The 18,349-nt window shown below is 37.6% G+C and overlaps 4 protein-coding genes across 6 annotated transcripts; 2 read left to right on the top strand and 2 right to left on the bottom strand.

Moving 5' to 3' along the window:
• The first annotated feature begins 72 nt into the window (after window positions 1-72).
• On the top strand, window positions 73-2,068 carry LOC110851054 (cAMP-dependent protein kinase catalytic subunit alpha). Of its 2 annotated transcripts, XM_035853035.1 has the most exons (3): window positions 73-347; window positions 435-1,160; window positions 1,223-2,068. In XM_035853035.1, exons 2-3 carry the CDS (start codon window positions 442-444, stop codon window positions 1,563-1,565), a joined length of 1,062 nt encoding a protein of 353 aa, XP_035708928.1. In that variant the 5' UTR covers window positions 73-347; window positions 435-441; the 3' UTR covers window positions 1,566-2,068. The 2 variants fall into 2 exon arrangements, with proteins under 2 accessions (XP_035708928.1, XP_021954380.1); XM_022098688.2 differs by having other exon boundaries at window positions 73-1,160.
• On the bottom strand, window positions 1,804-8,691 carry LOC110851152 (sister chromatid cohesion protein PDS5 homolog A). Of its 2 annotated transcripts, none has more exons than XM_022098809.2 (24): window positions 8,209-8,691; window positions 7,926-8,110; window positions 7,614-7,821; window positions 7,455-7,514; window positions 7,165-7,364; window positions 6,964-7,069; window positions 6,739-6,879; window positions 6,352-6,650; window positions 6,027-6,264; window positions 5,821-5,934; window positions 5,610-5,717; window positions 5,393-5,534; window positions 5,026-5,306; window positions 4,841-4,948; window positions 4,615-4,754; window positions 4,393-4,516; window positions 4,226-4,299; window positions 3,837-4,095; window positions 3,612-3,758; window positions 3,390-3,529; window positions 3,171-3,297; window positions 3,047-3,082; window positions 2,914-2,958; window positions 1,804-2,800 (listed from the first exon to the last, which is right to left on the bottom strand). In XM_022098809.2, exons 1-24 carry the CDS (start codon window positions 8,545-8,547, stop codon window positions 2,105-2,107), a joined length of 4,317 nt encoding a protein of 1,438 aa, XP_021954501.1. In that variant the 5' UTR covers window positions 8,548-8,691; the 3' UTR covers window positions 1,804-2,104. The 2 variants fall into 2 exon arrangements, with proteins under 2 accessions (XP_021954501.1, XP_021954503.1); XM_022098811.2 differs by having other exon boundaries at window positions 3,047-3,079; window positions 8,209-8,690.
• A 991-nt stretch (window positions 8,692-9,682) lies between these two features.
• Window positions 9,683-13,834, top strand: LOC110851052 (angiotensin-converting enzyme). The gene is made up of 8 exons (XM_022098685.2): window positions 9,683-10,282; window positions 10,782-10,962; window positions 11,133-11,362; window positions 11,454-11,639; window positions 11,923-12,102; window positions 12,281-12,528; window positions 12,595-13,049; window positions 13,124-13,834. Exons 1-8 carry the CDS (start codon window positions 10,045-10,047, stop codon window positions 13,284-13,286), a joined length of 1,881 nt encoding a protein of 626 aa, XP_021954377.2. The 5' UTR covers window positions 9,683-10,044; the 3' UTR covers window positions 13,287-13,834.
• Window positions 13,497-18,192, bottom strand: LOC110851419 (kinesin-like protein KIF18B). The gene is made up of 14 exons (XM_022099189.2): window positions 17,869-18,192; window positions 17,506-17,738; window positions 17,330-17,421; window positions 17,080-17,239; window positions 16,860-16,995; window positions 16,566-16,781; window positions 16,416-16,505; window positions 16,259-16,334; window positions 15,997-16,196; window positions 15,742-15,918; window positions 15,405-15,647; window positions 15,144-15,338; window positions 14,884-15,063; window positions 13,497-14,776 (listed from the first exon to the last, which is right to left on the bottom strand). The coding sequence occupies exons 2-14, from the start codon at window positions 17,724-17,726 to the stop codon at window positions 14,399-14,401; spliced, it is 2,364 nt and encodes a 787-aa protein (XP_021954881.1). The 5' UTR covers window positions 17,727-17,738; window positions 17,869-18,192; the 3' UTR covers window positions 13,497-14,398.
• Window positions 18,193-18,349: the final 157 nt, after the last annotated feature.

The following is an 18,349-nucleotide window of genomic DNA, read 5'->3' as shown; positions in this document are numbered from 1 at the left end:
TACTTCAAGTTTCATCGCCGACAGAGCAAAGATGGTGATGATTAATTTACTGCTAATGGTTTGTATGGTTTCACAAAAGTACAGCGATTCTTTGTCACTATGGATCATAATTTTTTGATTTTTATTACGAGTTGTCATGGGAACGTCATATGAGCATCTGCTGCTGACCTGAACTCAAATTCACACACAATTACGGCTCACTTCCAATTCGACAACAGTCAAGACATGACGTTTTAAAATAATTGCTAATTATTAAAATTTTACCATTTTCCAACCAGTAACTTTTATACAATTAAAAAGGACAACGAATCCTTGAACATCAGGTTATCAGTAAGTATTAATATCAGGTAAGTAAATAGCCATCTCATAATTATTTATACTTTTTAATTTGAACTTCTCCACGACCGAGTTTTCTAATTAAACGTTGCACCCAGATTCACAATGGGCAACACAAACTCTAAAGAAAGGATTGATTACACGTCTAATGACGAGGTGAAACGGTGGTTCAAACAGGCTCGCGTCGAGTTCAATGAGCGATGGGATAATCCAGCTTCTACACTCTCAAGTTTCGATAGATTCGACTACCTGAAAACTTTGGGGATCGGAGGATTCTGTTTCGTGATGCTCGCCAAGCGAAAGTCCACCGAGGAATTATTCGCCGTTAAAGTCATGGAAAAGGCAAAATTGTTTAGGTCTCATGCCATTGAACACACCATGGACGAGAAGAGGATTTTGGCCTGTGTGCGTTTCCCTTTCGTCATCAAGTTGACGTACCATTACAAGGACATGAAGAATCTTTATATGGCAATGGACTTTGTTCAAGGGGGTGACTTGTGGCTTCACCTCCGGAAGCGTGTTCGGTATTCGGAACCCCAGGCCAGGTTTTATGCTGGTCAGATTATCATGGCAGTCGCGTATCTGCACCAGATGGATATCATCCACAGGGATTTGAAGCCAGAGAATGTCATGATTTCGAGCGACGGATACCTGAAATTGTCTGACTTCGGCTTTGCTAAACGCGTCCAGGGTAGAACGTATACTTTGTGCGGTACCACAGACTACTTTGCACCGGAAGTCATCCTGGGCAAAGGATACGGCAAGGCCGTAGATTGGTGGGCAGTTGGGGTTCTAATATTTGAAATGACTGTCGGATATCCACCGTATGTTACAAATTATGTAGCAATGATCCCTTTTCATAATGATACTTAATTATTATTTACAGCTTCTCATCAAACTTGCCGATCAAGACGTGCGAAAAGATTGTCAGTGGAAAAATTAAATATCCGGCCACTCTTTCCTCTGATTTGAAGAATCTGATGCACAACTTAATCCAAGTCGACCTAAGCAAACGCTATGGAAATTTGAAAAATGGGATTTACGACATTAGATCTCATCCATGGTTCGCAACTCTGAACTGGATTGATTTGTTTAATAAGACTGTGGAAGCTCCGTACATCCCAAAGTTGAACGGAGCTGATGACACGAGTAGCTTTGATATCTTCATCGAGGAACCCATCGACGTGGGGACGTATGATGAATATCCCAAACAATTTGCTGACTTTTAACTATTGAAATATTGGAAAATTGTGATTATTATTAATGCCATCAAGGCCCATGTGTATAAATTTGTGTAAGCTTTTTAAATTATTCTGTGACGACATGGTTCAAAACTTATGCAAAATCAACAGTGAATTATGAAAAACGATTCTAGTAAAGGTGAAAATTTTATACAACGAATTGATTGATTTTGTTTTGTGTTTAATCATCATGCAAAAAAATACGTTTCAGATAAGTCGAAATTAGTCAAACTGTTGAAAATCATTTATTTATTGAGACTTAAATTGGATTAGACCAATATTTTGAGGGCACACAGAGTTTACGTTATATGAGAAATACAAAACGAGGAGTTGTCATTCTTTCTGAAATAATATTCTATTTTTAAAGTCCGGCATTTATGAATAATAGTTGATGTCAACTCGATATAGTCGTAGTAATGGTGGTAGTAGTAGAAAATTAACATAAATAAAGAAGAATAATGTAGGAAAAACTTTTTGTATAATGTTATATACACACAGATTAAACGACATGTGATGTATAACATTATTTATTTCTTAGCTAGCCTAGCTGATTTTCGTGGCGGAGTCGCGTCTGTCTCGGTGGTTGTGGTAGACTTTGAAGGAATTTCGCTAGAGTTGGCACGTTTGCTTGTATATTTTGTTGTTGGTGGTGGTGAAGCTAACGGCGTACTGACGGTGGGTGTTGCAGACTTTGTTGATGACGCATCGCTCTTTGGTGAAGCATTTGTACTGCCACCAACGGTCACGGCTTTTATGATCCGTCTACTTCGGGCGGTGGTGGTGGCAGCTGTCTCATTTTGATGATTTAAACTGTCATCGCTGTCAGGGATTGGGCTTGCACTTGCTACAGATAAGTTTCCTCGTTTTGTCACTGGTTTTAATTTTTCTGCCTTGGGTTTTGGGGAGGAGGATTCGCTATCGGCATCCGTGACATCAGGTTCCTTCGTACTTGTTCTACTACTACCCGTTGATTTCCCGTAACTATTACGTGAATCTGTGTCACTATCATTTCCACGTCCATTGGATTCCTTCTTAGGAGCAGTGGTAAGAGTGGTGCGGTTGTTTTTCATTCCGTCCAATTTTTCATCCACTGAAACAAGTTTCAGGGTGGACAATGATGCACTTGAACTTGATTTAGTTTCACTTTGGGCTTGTAACGAATTTGCTCCACTGGTGGCCTGACTTTCGTCATGTTCCTCATCATCCTCGTCACTTTCACCGTTCTAAAGTTTGAAAAGGATAATAAATCTTGCATTATTTTTTTTTAAAAATAATACTTGAACAGCATAAGAATCCAGATACATTGTTAACGATGTGAACAAAAATATATTCTTACCTTGATGCCAGGAATCTGTAAGCGAGTTTCACTAGCGTCATTCGGCTGAAAATCGAATATATAAAAATTGAGTATTAGTGACACGGTATCACGAAGTATCGAATTAGCTTATGTTATTGTTAAATGTATTTACCTGAGCATCGATGGAAACGTTGCCGTGTTCATCCTGCTTGAGTCAAGAAAAAGAATTTTACAGATTAGACTCTGTCGTCACATAATTAAGCTTTTTATAGTATATTCAACAATATGAAACTTACGACAAGGACAGCGTCTCGTTTTAATCTTTTGATAGGTTTCTTAGTTGAATTGTCCCAAGCAACAGATACAGTTACGCCAGCCTTTTTGGGGGCTGAATACTGCATGTCAGTAGGAAGGTATGTTCTCCTATTGTTTCAATTAGCATTTATTCACAATTCATGTATGTAAAGTGCAGACGACGAATAATTAAAAATAATCTGTATAAATGTACTACTTACGTATTTTGATAGAATGGATCGTCGTTACGTTTAAAATACATCGGAGGAATTCTTGGTTCCGAAGGATAGTCTTTCATCTCAAAACTAGTGGACCTCTGGAGAATTAGTCCCAGAGCAATATCGCAGCAGGCATACATTTTCTGTGAGATTACAACATTTATCTTCAGCAATTAAATAGATAACCCACACACGTAAAACTTAGTAAAGACAACTTTTTCTTACACAAAGAATTTCTTCGTTCTCTGGCTCTAGGGCATCTTTATGATTCTTCATCCTTTCAACCAACGTCTTGTAAAACCCAAACGAATAATTGTCATTCCTAACAATTAAAGGCTCCAGGATGAACCACAAGCACTCCTTAATCTCAGCCTGTATCACAAAATATTAAAACATCAATTAAACTAACCCTCAATAAAAAAGGTACTTGCATAGAAAGAATGTTCTTACCAATTCCTTGTGATCAGTATATGATGAAAATTTAGGGTTATGCGTTAACACAGGGACGGAAAACACAAGCATGTAATCAGGCATTATGTGAGGAAGCTGCTCTGCAGCTCGGTCAGATGCGGTCATCATTAGACTTTTTATGTACTCTCGTCGCTTCTCAATGTCTGTCATCATATACGATCGCACCATGGCCTTCTGTCTCTTATCTGTTTCGTAACCAGCAAGTGAGTAGTATCCCATAAAGTCAAGTGGCAAACACCTGCACAATTATGAAATTATGTAATTAGTTTCTATCCAAGTTTCTAATGATTGTAATTTCTTTATAAACTTATTTCAAACGTGACCAACAGTATAGCCAACAATAAAGGATAATATCATTAAATACTTACTTGTGTGGAATTCCACGAGAAAGACCTCGATGTAGTTTGTGTGCGAAACGATCCCGAACTTCTAGCACTTCGTCCTGTTTATTATCATAAAATTATGAAATTATGTATATGCTTGTAACTGGATAAGCGCTTGATTTACTCAAAATATAATTTATAAAAAAACTTACATTCATCAATTTGGCAAGAGAGCAAAATTGTGCTGCACTAAATTGATCACCGACTCCCTTTTGTTCGCAGATTTTGAGCATACAACACCCAGCCGTCAACCGAAGCCAGGCTTTTTCCGCATTACTGCAACAACAAATCAACCATATCGATCATATAAAATTATTTCTAAACGAACTTGCATTCCATTAATTAAACTCTAATTCGATTGTTTGATCCCATACCTGAATGGAACATTCAACACACTGATGAACCCACCCCCAGTTTCAACGAATGCAGCAAGCATTTTGAACGTCTTAAGGGCCGCTTTCATATCGCTTTTCAATCCCATTAACCATCTCACAGTTGTTTTCAGTCCGGCAATCTACCAAAGATAACAAATTCACAATTAATAAACTATTTACGCGGCTAAAAAGAAAATAAATTGCAATAATTTATTTATTTGCTTACCATGCATCGGGTAATCTCAGGTAGATCTTCCTCATCACACCAGCTCTCAGAATTTTTTAATTTGTCATCGTCAGTTCGACGTGGGGCGACCAGTAGCTCTTTTACAATCTGAAATTTAATGAAAATATTAAAACCAATGAGTTCATCAAAGCTTCACTCCCATCAATTGGTAAAAATGTACGAACCTTGGTGGAGATTATGGATTTCATGTCGTACTTGAATTCTTCTGGCATGAGTAGAGCAATATGTCCTAATGCAATAATAGCTGTTCGATAATTGTTATTGTCTGGATCCAAGTTTGCCCTGAGGGCTTCAACCACTTGACCAAAAATGTGGTTCCGAGCAGATTCGTTCATATTGATGTGGAGACAGCGAACAGCGTGTTTCCCATGTCTTGCACCTCCAGTCACAAGCATCGTTTGGCATTGCGGAACAAGAGTTCCCATTACATTTTGGTAAAATTGACCTAATAATTATAAAAATACATTTTTAAACAAGTTCCCAAATTATTTTATTTTAAAATGTTCAAAAGTCGTAAAAAGCTATACATACCCATTGGTTTTGATTTTCCAATACTAGTCAAAGCGGCCAACACTTTGGGTTGACCAACATCTCCAACAAATTCGAGGAGTTGAACCATCATGTTTAAGATCTCGGCGTCACAAAAGTGAAGGGGGAAAGCATACGATAAAATCTATACAAAACAAAATACAACACATAAAGAGTACATACCAAATCAAATTAAAGAAGGACTCAGGTCTTAACTTACGCAAACCAGGTTTAGTCCACGATCTATCGCAGTATGTTTATCCAATCCAACACCAGTCAGAACTTCTTTCTTTCCAGCAACGATTTCGTGCATGATGTTCATTAATTTCTATTATTGAGTAAGCAATTAAAAATTATTATACTTTGATCCCCATCAGAGTATATTTACATCTAGTTCACTAAAGATGAGGTTAAGTATTTGTTTTACATACCGAAATCGAATCTTTATCAATAATGACAGACGACGTCCTTTCAAGAAGCAATTTAATTGTATTGTAATACAAATTGGTCATTACTGGAGCTCCAAGTTTTTTAAGAACAAAATTCTGCAAGTAATCAAATAACATGATTGCAACTAATGATTACATAATTAATCTTTACCTGTCAACACTAGTCAAAACAAGTATCATTTACATACCGTGTGTTCAGTTCCCGTTTTACAATCTGTCGCAGGGTTGACAATTGTTTCCATTGTTCGAAACAGGTTCTTGTCATTTTTCAGATCTGTACTGAATTTGCATAGAAATTCAGAAGCCTTTACAGGGTCAGGGAGAAACTTCGTTAATTGAGATATGCGAATATTCAGCTGCCGGTCGTAGTCAACTTTAGACTCGTTGCGTATGCTATTAAGAAGTTCTTGAACGTGTCGACGAACTCTGTTAATATCAAGTTGTTTAAAGTTGAGTAGGAGTTGTGAGTATTGTTACAATGTTAATAACCAAGTATAAAACAAAAGGACTTACAATAACAAATTCTTTTGAACTTCGACAAATGCCTTGGATGCATTTGTGTCAATGGTACCGTAGAGGTACATTAATTTCATCATTCTGTCATATGGTTCCAGTTGGAACGGAACCAAGCAGGTATTCATCAGTCGTTCCACCAGGATCCTATCGTCCAAAGACTGCATGTAATAGACATGCAAAATCTTATCTTTGATCCAGTTAACTGCTCGCTTCGTTGCTTCAGGAACATATTCCGCATTCAGATGTTTCTTATAAATTAAGGCCAACCCTTGGACAGCCTCTCGGCGAATTTTAAACTATAAGTAAGAAATTAATTTTCAACTCATAAGTAAATATCAATAATGTCACTTTAAAAAATACCAAGCAGCCAATCAAAATAAATACCTTTTTGTCCAAAGTTCTTTCTTTCACATAATTTAGGAGATCTTCACTTTCGGATACAATATTGAAATCCAAACGAGCAGTTGCCACAATAGCTTTGACAACCTCAAATCGAACATTCTCCTCAGAGTCGTGCTGCCGCAACTAGAAACCATATCATTACAGATTATTATTATGCAATTCATAGTATGCAGTAGAAAATCATTTAACATTTTACTCGTTTAATACCTTGAGAGCTTCAACAATGTCTGATCGGACCTCTACATGGTTCAACAAGAAATGCATAGAATATTGCACACACTTGATCCGAATATTGACGCTGACATCATTGAATCTAAAAGTTATTATAAACCCAGATTTATAAAATGCATAGCTCAGCGAAGACTGTACTTGCACAGAATTAAATATTTACTGTTTAGGAATACTTACCTTCCAATAAAGGCTTGCCAAAGAGGCGTGTGATGAATTGCTAGCGTGGACTCCTTTTCTGAAAACATTCTTGCCAACAGCGAAACAGATCCCAGTCTCTCAGCCTCATCTGTGCTTTTCAACTTGTACTCTAACTGCGGAATGACCGAGAGCAAGATGCTCGGGCAGATGTGATTCAACTCGTAAATTAAATCGTAGACCTACAAAACAAACAGTTAACAATTAGCTATTCAAGATCACAATCAGCTTGCACATAAAAGTATTATGAAGGATAGTCAGTATCAAGTTACCTTGTAGGCTATAAACAAATTTACTTCATCCTTTCCACAAATAAGGACTTGGTTAAAAAACTAAAACAAGAGGAGTATTTATTATTTAGCATAAACCATAATAACACATAACATTCCCTAATGATGACATAAAAAATAAAATAATAATTTGTATCTCACGTTTTGAATGTAAGGCTCGAGTGTCTCTGAACATTTGATGATGAGCTCTTTAGCGAGGTTGTACGCATTTTTCTTTGATGTTTTTACAGGCTCCACGATATTACTTAATATTATATTTAGTAATTCGTTGGAGACGGAATCGCACTCTGACACCAAAGGGCACAAAACATCCAGCATGAAAGACTTCACCTTGCCCGAGTGTTCGTCACTGTAAACAAATAATTTTAAAACATGTAGAATTATCTTACACAGCTCGACCATCATCAAATTACACAATAATCACTGTAACCTGAATAAAAACAAATGACTCACTTTACAATGGAAAATATCAGTTCAAACAAGCTGCAAAATATTTCTTGAGCATCATCCAGTTCAAAACACATGTTAAATGATTTGACGTAAGCTAAGTTTTCCAACAAGTAAAAATATCGCTTAAAAGCAGCATCTTTAGGGTCTTTCAATCCTTCCAATTGAGAGATAAGGAATTTGAAGATAGTCTGAAACAAGGAATACAAAAAGCACGCATTAGCACATTTTCCACATTATTAACACAATCGTCCTTTCGAACATGTTATGTACGCCTTTCCCCTCTTACCTTAACTTGTTCAGTCTCCTTGTAAGGAGCTTCAGGTGCATAGATTCGCAGAATATCTGCAATACAACAGGCCACCAAGAGTCGGACGTCTTTACTCGCATGATGTAAAAATCCATCCTCCGCCAAGTGCAGGCAAACTGGAACATACTCGTCGTAAGCATTTTCCTCTTGTCCCATACTTTGAAATGCTGAGGCCAAGCTTTTGAGCCGCCGAATTAATTCGTCGGCGTGCATGTCCTCTTGAACATCCTTGCACCCTGAGGGATACAAGATGGACTCGGTCGAAGTGGACAAGATGTGCTTCTGCTGTCGAGTCGTACGACCACTCGACGACGACATGATGTCTAAGATGTCAATTAACTCTGTATATTTACTCCTTAATTGTTGTCACTGTATATTATTGCATTTTTGACAACACCGATTCAGTATTTATTTATCCTAGAATTTACTACTGGTAACTCCTGTTGGCTGTTGTGGTGAAACAACGTTGGGAGGGAGAAATCAAGTCTGAGCAAAGTCGGAGTCAGAGCATCCCGCCAGAGGGAGCCACCACCAACCACTCACTTTCATCCTCGCTCCTTGTCTCAATCGTCCAACAAAACCAACGAATATGACTGAGGAAATGAATAAAATCAAATATTTTGAAAAAGTGCCCATTACAAAAAAAATATTATTTTACAAAAAGTACTTTTGTTGTTGAGGATGGATTTGATGTATCTAAATAGGTGACAGGTGAAGTACGTGTCAACCAATTCGGGCGAATTGGTTGACACGTACGAGATACGAGTCCCATATGCCTGGCTGTGAAATAAGTGGGTGTATTTGTAGTATCAAGGAATAAAATAGATGAGATTGAGTCGAATGTAGGATGGATTCGGATAAAAGCTTCTTCATTTTATGGCCCATCACACGTAGGTAAAGTCACACATGTGGATCATCACTCCTCATCAATACACTTTCACCCTAATGAAAATGAAACATCTTTTCTCTAGCTGTCTCATCTCACCCTATTCTAAGTGTTCTGACTGATTGTTATTCTTGTAGTAACGAAAGTATCACTTGTGATTAAAAGTGAAATCAAATCAAGGGCGAAAGTATGCATTTTGTGCAACATTTTGAATTATGAGGGTCCTTTTTTATACTTTGACTGATGTATGTACATATGTGAGACTATGTTTTGAGATATAGGTTCCAATGACAATTGATTTCCCCTTTCTCCAGATAAAAAAGTATAACAAATGTAGAATTACAGAAGCATCTGTTCGTATATAGTAAAGCCAAGCCAGCATTTCTTAAATTGGTCCCCCGGACGGCATTATATTACCAAAATTACCATATGCGTCACTATTCTGAGATTGGAAGAAATGTCACGGCTGATACTGCTGGAGAATTATTTTCTTTTCGAAACAGCAGCAGCAGAATTGGTGGCCCAAGAAGGAAGAAGTTGGTGGCTTCATTAGTTAGGCAGTGACCGTCGTAGTGGAGACTGTTCGGTCGGATTAGTCGCCTTTACTTTCACTTTGCACTTCATTTGCTTGAGTGTCAACCCGTGTCGTCTCATTCCTCTCGCGATCCTCAACCCGACAACCAAAGCTTATTTTAGCACCACGCACCCCCACTGTTATCCTGTCGTCGTTGGGATTCTCACTCTTTGCAGATAAGTCTGTCTCAATATTGTCTCAATTAGTGCTACTGCTGTTCCTCTTCAAGTCTCAAATTTCCCCAATCTCAATCAGTTTTCTTGCTAATAACCTCATATTAGTGAAGTTTACCTTATACACAGTTAATGCTCAAGTTCACGTATAAATCGACTGATTAAAGCGAAATTAATGAACCATGGGAGAAAAGATGAGGGTTGGCAAAAAGAGTCCGAACGACTTATTTTGCACCTTAAGAATTCCATTTTTGTCAGTTTTGGCAATTCTTTTTGTCACTGGAAGCATCTCTGCATCGAGGATTCCGACCGACGTTGACCACCTTCTTGGAAAGTTTAACGACGAGCTGCGACTTTACCGACATTATGGAGCTGAACTGGCTTGGGATATGAGCATTAATATGACTCATGAGGTTTTGGGTATGCAATATATTTAATTTAGTTTATAGAAATCAATTGTTAAATAAGCTCGAATTCCATTTAAGTTTGCTTTTAGTGAGGTGTTTGTGATTGAAATAGATAAATCTAGTCTTATATGTCTCCTTGCACATGTCAAGTTAGATAGTTGTAATTTTTTGCTGCACTGACTCTCAAAACTAATGTCTCTTTTAGAAGATCAAACATCGTTACTAATAGTAAGCAATTTACTGCCCTTAACACATTCTTACAAATCACATTATTCATCAACTATAAAAGAGGTTGATCTATAATTCCAGTTTAAAACTGTTCTAATCTTTCCCCTCTCACCTCGGATCGGTGAATTCGAAAAGTTATGATCATTATGAATTGAGACTCAAAATGCCCCTCTCCATCCTTAAAATATTACTATTACAACCAACAAGTCAACGTTTACCAACTATATGAATATCTATTCAGGTGCATTATTTGTGTTTCATGTTCTGTAACAATTTTATATCAGATAAAAATGAGCAATTTACTATTCAACGCAACATCTGGACAAATGAATGGTGCTCTCAACTGATGAATCTGTACCGTTCCGATGTCGCCAGTTCAGAAAACCCATTGGAATGGACACTTGAACATCTTCGACAACTCTACCTGGTTTGCAGAGGTCCTCGCTTCACCTCGTATCAATTGAGGTAATGTACATTCATGAATATCCAAAGTTAACCTACATAAATGTACGTAGAAACGTACTCAAGTGAAAGTTCACACTTTCCATTCCGCTGATTAGAATGATACGACATCAGAAATGTATGAAGTGATAATGGCCACTTTTAATGCTTATCCACATATTTACTGGTTGCAGTAACGTTCTCGAAATTTTGAGCACAATGCAGAAGCTTTACAATAAAGAGGTCTGCATTAATGGGAAGTGCATGAGAATGGAGCCGGATCTCAACCGCATAATGGAATCGTCAAGGGATGAGAAAATGTTGAACAAAGTTTGGTCTCGATGGCATGGACAGATTGGGACGGAAGTGAAACCCTTGTACGTGTCCCTCGTTCACATGCTGAATCAGGGGGCGAGACAGGCAGGTGAGTCAAATTTTATGGCATCTGAACGAACCTGTTGTCCAATTCCTATTTGTTGCAAGTATCGTTTTCCCATGGCTGTTGTCTTTTGAAGGTCACTCAGATATAGGCGAATGTTGGCGAGAAGAGACTGAAATACCACATTTGAAAATGGTTGCGAGCAAACTGTACTCGGAAGTGAAACACTTGTACGAAATGCTTCACACCTTCGTCCGTTTCAAACTGGAACAATTTTACAAAATGGACTTTAATGGTGGACCCATACCTTCCCATTTGCTTGGTAAGTTATGCATACCGTACAAAATTCGAAGTATTTCGTCTCGACATAAATACTCGGCATACTCCAGGGACGCTGATTCCTCTTCATAAAGCATGGTTATTTTCATGTTATTGGATGTCTAGTCTATCTACGTATGAGCCTCCGTCATTCTTCGTTAATTTGATTTTATACATTATTTAAAAGTTAGCAAGCTTGAAATTGTATCAAAGTATTTAAATAGACTTCGCACAATAATTTACAAAATAACTACAAAACTAATCATGACAAATGAATCTGCCAATAGGAAACATGTACGCTCAAAATTGGCAAAGTTTGATTGACATCGTGTGGGAAGATGATGATGAGAAAAGTAATGAGAAAATGAGCAAGGAGGAAACCAATCCCCTGGTGAAAGCAATCCTTCCAAAAAATGCAACTGTGCTCGACATGGTGAAAGCAGCAGAGGATTTTTTCGTCTCAATGGGTAAACAGTTTGGCATAAACTTATTTACATAAAAACATATTTTTAAAAAGTTCAAAAAGTTTGGTCTAAAGTTTAATTAACTAATTACACACAAACAACTACAACTCAGCTTCCGCATTTAATGCAATTAATTATATGCACGTATGCCAAACCGAGTTTGTCATTTCATATTGTACAGGATTGCCAAAAATTCCTCCCTCATTTTGGAAAAACTCGTATTTCGAGGATCCCAAACCAACGGACGGAGAACAACCTAATGCTCGAAATTGCCACGGTTCGGCAGCCAACATGTTTGGTCTGCATGGTCCAGATTACAGGATGATGATGTGCGCCGAGGTGAAAGATGAGGATTTGGTCACATTTCAGCACGAAATTGGTCATATTGTGTACTTCATGGCATATTCAAACTTACCAACCATTTTTCAGGTACCAAATACTGTCCTATATTCATTTACACGTTGCATGCAGATACTAAAGTTTACTATTTTTAAGGACGGGGCAAATTCAGCATTCCAAGAGTCCGTTGGGGATTCCGTGACTTACGATCTCAAACCGACCTTCACATCGGAAAATAGCAAAATAAAGTCTTTGCTGAAAACAGGGCTGGCAAAATTGCCCCAAGTTGGATATGGCCTCGTGATGGACCTGTGGCGTTGGAACGTGTTTGAGAATGAGGACGCTGTGTCGCTGTGGAACCAAAACTGGTGGGACTTGCACCACGAATATCTCGGTGTAACAAAACCAGCAGGCTACAAGATCAGGGAAGACAATGTGATGGATGCGGCTGGGAAATTTCATATTATTGACAACATTCCATACATTCGATATTTCTTGGGCTCCTTTCTACAAGTCCAGTTTTATGAGGCGATGTGTACGGCTGCTGGATGGAAAAATGACATGCATGCTTGTCAGATACGGGGGTCGAAGGATGCGGGTCAACTATTGTGGTAAGTACTTAATACAAATTAAAATTAATAATTATCCCCAGTTCCATGCAGTAATTAATTACTAATAATTCCAGGAGAATGATGGGACGAGGGACGAGTAATCACTGGTCCACAACTTTGGAGGAGATGACCGGGTCGAAAGATATTGAGTCGGGAGCATTGCTAAGATATTTCAAGCCTCTTCAGCGCTGGCTGGAATCTCGAATTCGTCGACACGGTCTTTCTTTGGGCTGGTAGAAGTATGTATGCATGTACAAACGTGTACATATACTCTCATGCAAAAAGATACTCTGCAAAATTATTGCAAAATTATTACAAGACTTCAGAAAAGGTCACGATTATATTTTTGTGAATACTTTACAAATTTGTGGATGCTTTAAATTTGTGTTTCCAATTGATTAGAAGTAGAGAAAATTTCCATTCAGATCAGTGTATGTACTTTCATTGTTAATTATGTATTTTTTTATTAATCTCAGTAATGTGCTTGGTATTATTTAACTTAATTTATGTTGCGAGCTGTCTTACTAATTAAAAAAGTAATGCCGAAATAAGCAAAATAAGCATTGGCGTCGTGAAGAATTTCAGTTTAACTGGTTTATTATTAAGTAAGTATTATTAACTGGTTATTGTCGTATCAACTTGAAAATTTACATGGTGGTGAAAGGAAGAGCCTGTTTATGGAAACAATAAACCAGTTAAACTGAAATTCTCTGCTACTCCTATATTTACCCTGCTTATTGTATGCATAATCAACGTCATTGGTAAAAAAGGATGTATTACAAAATTATAATGTTAGGAATATTAACTAGAAAAGTTAATTAATATTATAATTTATCAAAGACGATCGCAAATTGTAAAAAGTATAGTAAAAACGCTAGAAAATGCACAGTATGAACACGGAACAACAAGGAAGAACGACCGGGTTAAGGATTAAATAAGAGTATCGGCTCAGTTTCATTAACATCTATGCACAAAATTGGTATACTTTTCCAATACAATTAATTTTATGACATTATTTCGAAACTTCAAGAGCAACAAGCAATTAATATTTCTCGGAATAAAAGTATTCTATTTAAATTTAACAATTGGATACTTAGGCGAAATACTTTGATTTTTTGGTAGACTTAACTTATAGTTAAGTATTCCCTATATAAAAATTGCACTTCATTTATATGTATGGTAAGATTGTAAAAGTTGTTGAAGTAACATAATTAAATATTTTGATCCCATTGCAATCTTGCTTGTAAAAAAATATTAATTCCAATGTTATTGTAAACGTGCAATAATTTCTAATGTAAACTTATGTTAAAAACCTTTTGGCTTGCTCTTTGAGTTTGAATCGCGTATTTTCATTCACCAAATTCCATGTCATGTGTAGACAACGTAATAGTCTCGTCAAGCCTAGTTCGCGTATCGTGTTGCGGTGTTGGATATCGCGTTCCGGTATTGGGTGTTGGATACATCAGCCTCGTTTCATTTAAACTCGTTCCTTGCTGTGATGATTTTATTAATGGATTTAATGCTTGCATTGTTATATGCGGTGGCATCATTGGGGCGTCCACCGAGATGTCCTCTGCAATAGCACTGCGTTTGAAAAAGATACCGTCTTCCAGTGCACTATCTGAGAGAATCATCTCTAGTGAACCCACTGACGATATTGGCATGTTCTCGTTGTTGTCCGATGTAGACCAATGGACAGTAGTTCCACACAAACTAGCGACAAATTTCTGAAAACATTGATACATACACAACATTACGTAAGTAACAATCGCATAGATGATATGATGATACGAAGCTAGAGTTAAATTGCCAAATCAGTTATTTTTATACTTACCTCGTAATCAGTATCCATTTTCTTTGTATTAGCCTTGTAATGTTTGCACATTAAATAGTGACAACTCATCATTTTTACAGCTTCAGCGAGTAAGGCTTCAGATTTCTTACATTCCTCGACTAAGTAGTTGGTTACTGATTTTCGAGTGTGACTCAGGGTAAAATACTTTTCACATTTCATCTAATTCATTAAATATTTTGTAAGCAATTTAATACGTTTCTTAATAAATCATTTTTTTCTTACTAATACAAAATAATTACCTTGGTATTTTGATATTCAAAATACTCTGGCGCAGTGAGAGGAACGGTACCGACCGTGTTTTCATACTCGATGCGAAACTGGTTAATTTGGTCGTTTATCTGAGAATTAACCATTTTTGATTGATCCCTTTTTGCCTCTGCTTGCTCAAGTTGCTGAGTAAAAGCCTCCACTTGTTTTTCCATCTTGCTAATATTCTGCACAAGGATCACATAAATTAGACCAGAAACTCACACAAAACGAAAACAGTATCAGCAACTTACACTGCCAGACTTGAGGTTTTGTATAGTTTGAATCCTACGTTCCTTAGTTTTAATTTTACTAAGGGTCACATAGTGGGTGGTGCTTGCAGCCGAAAGAGTTTTCATTACTTCAGTGCGTCTTGCAGCCAGCTCATTGATCGTCTGAACGACATTGGTCGGAATCGCCGTTTCCATATTAGAGGATGTTACAGACGTGACCGCAGGAACTGGGGCGATGATTGGAATTATAGGTTGAGGTGGGTTCTATGCATACATGATATTATTAGTAGGACCATTTTCATTTTGTATAAACTATTTGGTATTATAAAATTCTATAATAATGCGGTATTAGGCTTACCTTAATCTCTACAGTCTCGATATGTGATTCAGGAATTGGTTCACCTTTGCAGTAACACTTCTTGGATTTATATTCACTTAATTCTTTCTCCAGGATTTCTATCTTGTGGCTCATTTCATCAACCACTTTGGTGTATTGGGTCAGACAAGCAGACACTGACATTGTGTTTTTCTTCAACTATTAATAACAAGTTCAATTACTAAATTAATAACTACTGCCAGTAGATTTACGAAAAATTCTTAACATGTGCATTACCACAAATTTAATTCTTTTCGCCCTATCGGCATATTTGAGCGTGTTGTATGAGTCATCGTATGACAAGCTGGAAGGGGATATATTAGCAATCATAACTGTTTTACAGTTTCCTCCAAGTGAATCTTTTAGAATTCTTGTTAACTTGGAATCCCGGTATGGGATATGTTTCTTCCCATCGGAAAGGGCGTTTATGCAATTGCCTAAGCATAGAGAAAGATTAGCTACAACCATTTGGACCAAATGGCCAATTTTAGAAATGTACCAAGTGCGAGTAAAGACTTGTTAATTGAGGCCCCTTCTCGAAATCGTTGACCTTGGAAGCCAGTCGCAGTTCCTTTCTGCATAAAAATATCATTTTTGTAGTATTAATAAAATCTTGATACGTAAAGACGAGTAAAGAGACTTTGTCCTCGTCTTACTTCTGATCCAGCCAAGTCGACCATAACCAACTTTGCTGACTTGTATTTATTAGTCAATTCTGTGAATCTGCTCCTCAGCTTAATGAACACCTGAAATTTAAGTGCATAGTATAAAACATACAATTTCAACCTTGAATTTTGCGGATTTACCTGAAAAACTGCATGCGACCGAGAAGACTCCGCATTAAGGTCAGTGGGGTGTTGACTACGAACACTATTTCCTTGTGCAAGCAGGTTAAGCAGTGCTGTGGAGTCTTGAGGTTTGTGCACTGTTAAGTTAGCCACAACCACCCCATTTGTATCCTCTCTGAGTTGCAAATCTCCGGATGTTGTTTGAAGTAAATCCCGAACAGTCTCGTTATAAACCTAGAATAATATTATTCATGAATTCATTATATTGTACTTTCTACCTATTTTTATTATTTCAACATTTCATTTGCGTACCTCTAAATATGAAACCGTGACCTCTGTCTCATACTCGTCTACCATTTCCTCGAGTCGTCGATATAATTCCATCACGGTCTGGAAGGTTAATCCAGGGTTCACGAGTGACCCAATCATTGTATGAGTCTTTCCAGATCTAAAATAAATAAAACAAACGTAAAATTAGAGTGTTGTATGATTAAAGACATACTTTAGTTTTGCCGATTAACCAATCCCTTACCCAGTTGGACCATATGCAAATACGGAACAGTTAAATCCGCTCAACAGAGTGTCCAGCATGGGATTGATTACATCCCGAAAAATCTCCTCGTTGGTGGACTGTGGGCCGTACACATTGTCAAACGCAAATTTGATATTCTTATTTCTTTTCCCTTGTTGGTCTTTTAAAAAACAACATGCAAATTTCACATCAAACGATTTAAATCAATAATTTAATTAAGTACTAATACCAACTACAAAATATAACTTACAACTCTGTTTAACTCCCTTGTAGTAAAAGTCCGGATTATCATCAGGGGGGTCAAATAAAACCATGTTTGAATCAACAGCATGAACAATCGTTCTAAATTGAAAGAGTACTTCAATTAATATGCAATCGTTCAAAGCATTATAAAATGTGCGTTTTTTTATTGTTCATCAAACTTACTTCGCCTTGAGACAAGATTCTCTCGAGTTTTCTGGTCTGACTCTGATCACGACCTTCATATTTCCACGCTGCGTATTGGCCGAGTCCACGGAGGAGAGAGCCTTTGTCGCCTTGTTAAGTGCGAAGGATGTAAACCCCGTCTTCCCCAGGCCATGGCGGTGTAGGGTCGTCCGGTAAACGGGCATCGGCCGTTTCGGAGGAGACACTTTCTTCTTTCCCATTGCAAAGTCTATCTATTAACAAGAATAATAAACTATTAGCAATCACGGAAGTAAATACCACCTAAAATTACGGTGGATATGTGGAATTCGCAACAAGTGGTCTGAAGAAAGTCCCCACTTCTCTCAATCATCTTCCACTCACCTGTAGAATCTGTCAATCTTTCCAAGTACTACTGTTCTCCAGAACAAGAACAGGGACAAGGGAGAACGAAACAGGAACACTTCAAAATCAGGAAAAATGGCCAGTGTGTAGACTTGACTGGAGGAAAACAAAACTCAGGCAACGACTCATTGTTGCTGGTGGTGGTGGTTCTTTCTCCGAGTGAGCCGTTGGTTTTGTGGGCGGAGTTGCGGTTCTCGAAGCTGGCGGCGGTTGGTAGCAAGGATTCGATTGGCTTTCTCCGCTCATGTGGTCGCAATGGTCGATTCACTCCAAACCACCAGTTACATGAGCCGAATATGGATTAAATAACAATTGAAATGGTAATGTATCAAATAAATTAAGGTTAATTTATGTTTCCCAATTTTTATTCGACTCTTCTTACCTTCAGTAATTTTTAGAGGAGAGAGAATCAGTTTTCTCGATGGGGTAGAGAAATACGTCATTGGTGTGAACCGACCGT

Source organism: Folsomia candida, unplaced genomic scaffold (assembly GCF_002217175.1).
Source record: "Folsomia candida strain VU population unplaced genomic scaffold, ASM221717v1 Fcan01_Sc006, whole genome shotgun sequence".
In the NCBI taxonomy this organism is placed as follows: domain Eukaryota; kingdom Metazoa; phylum Arthropoda; class Collembola; order Entomobryomorpha; family Isotomidae; genus Folsomia; species Folsomia candida.
Note: the sequence above shows the minus strand (reverse complement) of the source record. Positions and strands in the feature narration are given on the sequence as shown.

What these genes read in the sequence shown, in the direction of transcription:
- LOC110851054 (XM_035853035.1), top strand. Translation starts at nt 442, where the DNA reads ATGGGCAACACAAACTCTAAAGAAAGGATTGATTACACGTCTAATGAC. An exon ending in ATGACTGTCGGATATCCACC is followed by an intron (nt 1,161 to 1,222) that starts GTATGTTACAAA and finishes TATTATTTACAG; the next exon opens with CTTCTCATCAAACTTGCCGA.
- LOC110851152 (XM_022098809.2), bottom strand. Translation starts at nt 8,547, where the DNA reads ATGTCGTCGTCGAGTGGTCGTACGACTCGACAGCAGAAGCACATCTTG. An exon ending in GTGTTGAATGTTCCATTCAG is followed by an intron (nt 4,517 to 4,614) that starts GTATGGGATCAA and finishes TTGTTGTTGCAG; the next exon opens with TAATGCGGAAAAAGCCTGGC. An exon ending in AGAACGAAGAAATTCTTTGT is followed by an intron (nt 3,530 to 3,611) that starts GTAAGAAAAAGT and finishes GTAATCTCACAG; the next exon opens with AAAATGTATGCCTGCTGCGA.
- LOC110851052 (XM_022098685.2), top strand. Translation starts at nt 10,045, where the DNA reads ATGGGAGAAAAGATGAGGGTTGGCAAAAAGAGTCCGAACGACTTATTT. An exon ending in TTCACCTCGTATCAATTGAG is followed by an intron (nt 10,963 to 11,132) that starts GTAATGTACATT and finishes TACTGGTTGCAG; the next exon opens with TAACGTTCTCGAAATTTTGA. An exon ending in TCAGGGGGCGAGACAGGCAG is followed by an intron (nt 11,363 to 11,453) that starts GTGAGTCAAATT and finishes TGTCTTTTGAAG; the next exon opens with GTCACTCAGATATAGGCGAA.
- LOC110851419 (XM_022099189.2), bottom strand. Translation starts at nt 17,726, where the DNA reads ATGGGAAAGAAGAAAGTGTCTCCTCCGAAACGGCCGATGCCCGTTTAC. An exon ending in CAAGGGAGTTAAACAGAGTT is followed by an intron (nt 17,240 to 17,329) that starts GTAAGTTATATT and finishes GTTTTTTAAAAG; the next exon opens with ACCAACAAGGGAAAAGAAAT. An exon ending in TCGACTTGGCTGGATCAGAA is followed by an intron (nt 16,335 to 16,415) that starts GTAAGACGAGGA and finishes ATTTTTATGCAG; the next exon opens with AAAGGAACTGCGACTGGCTT.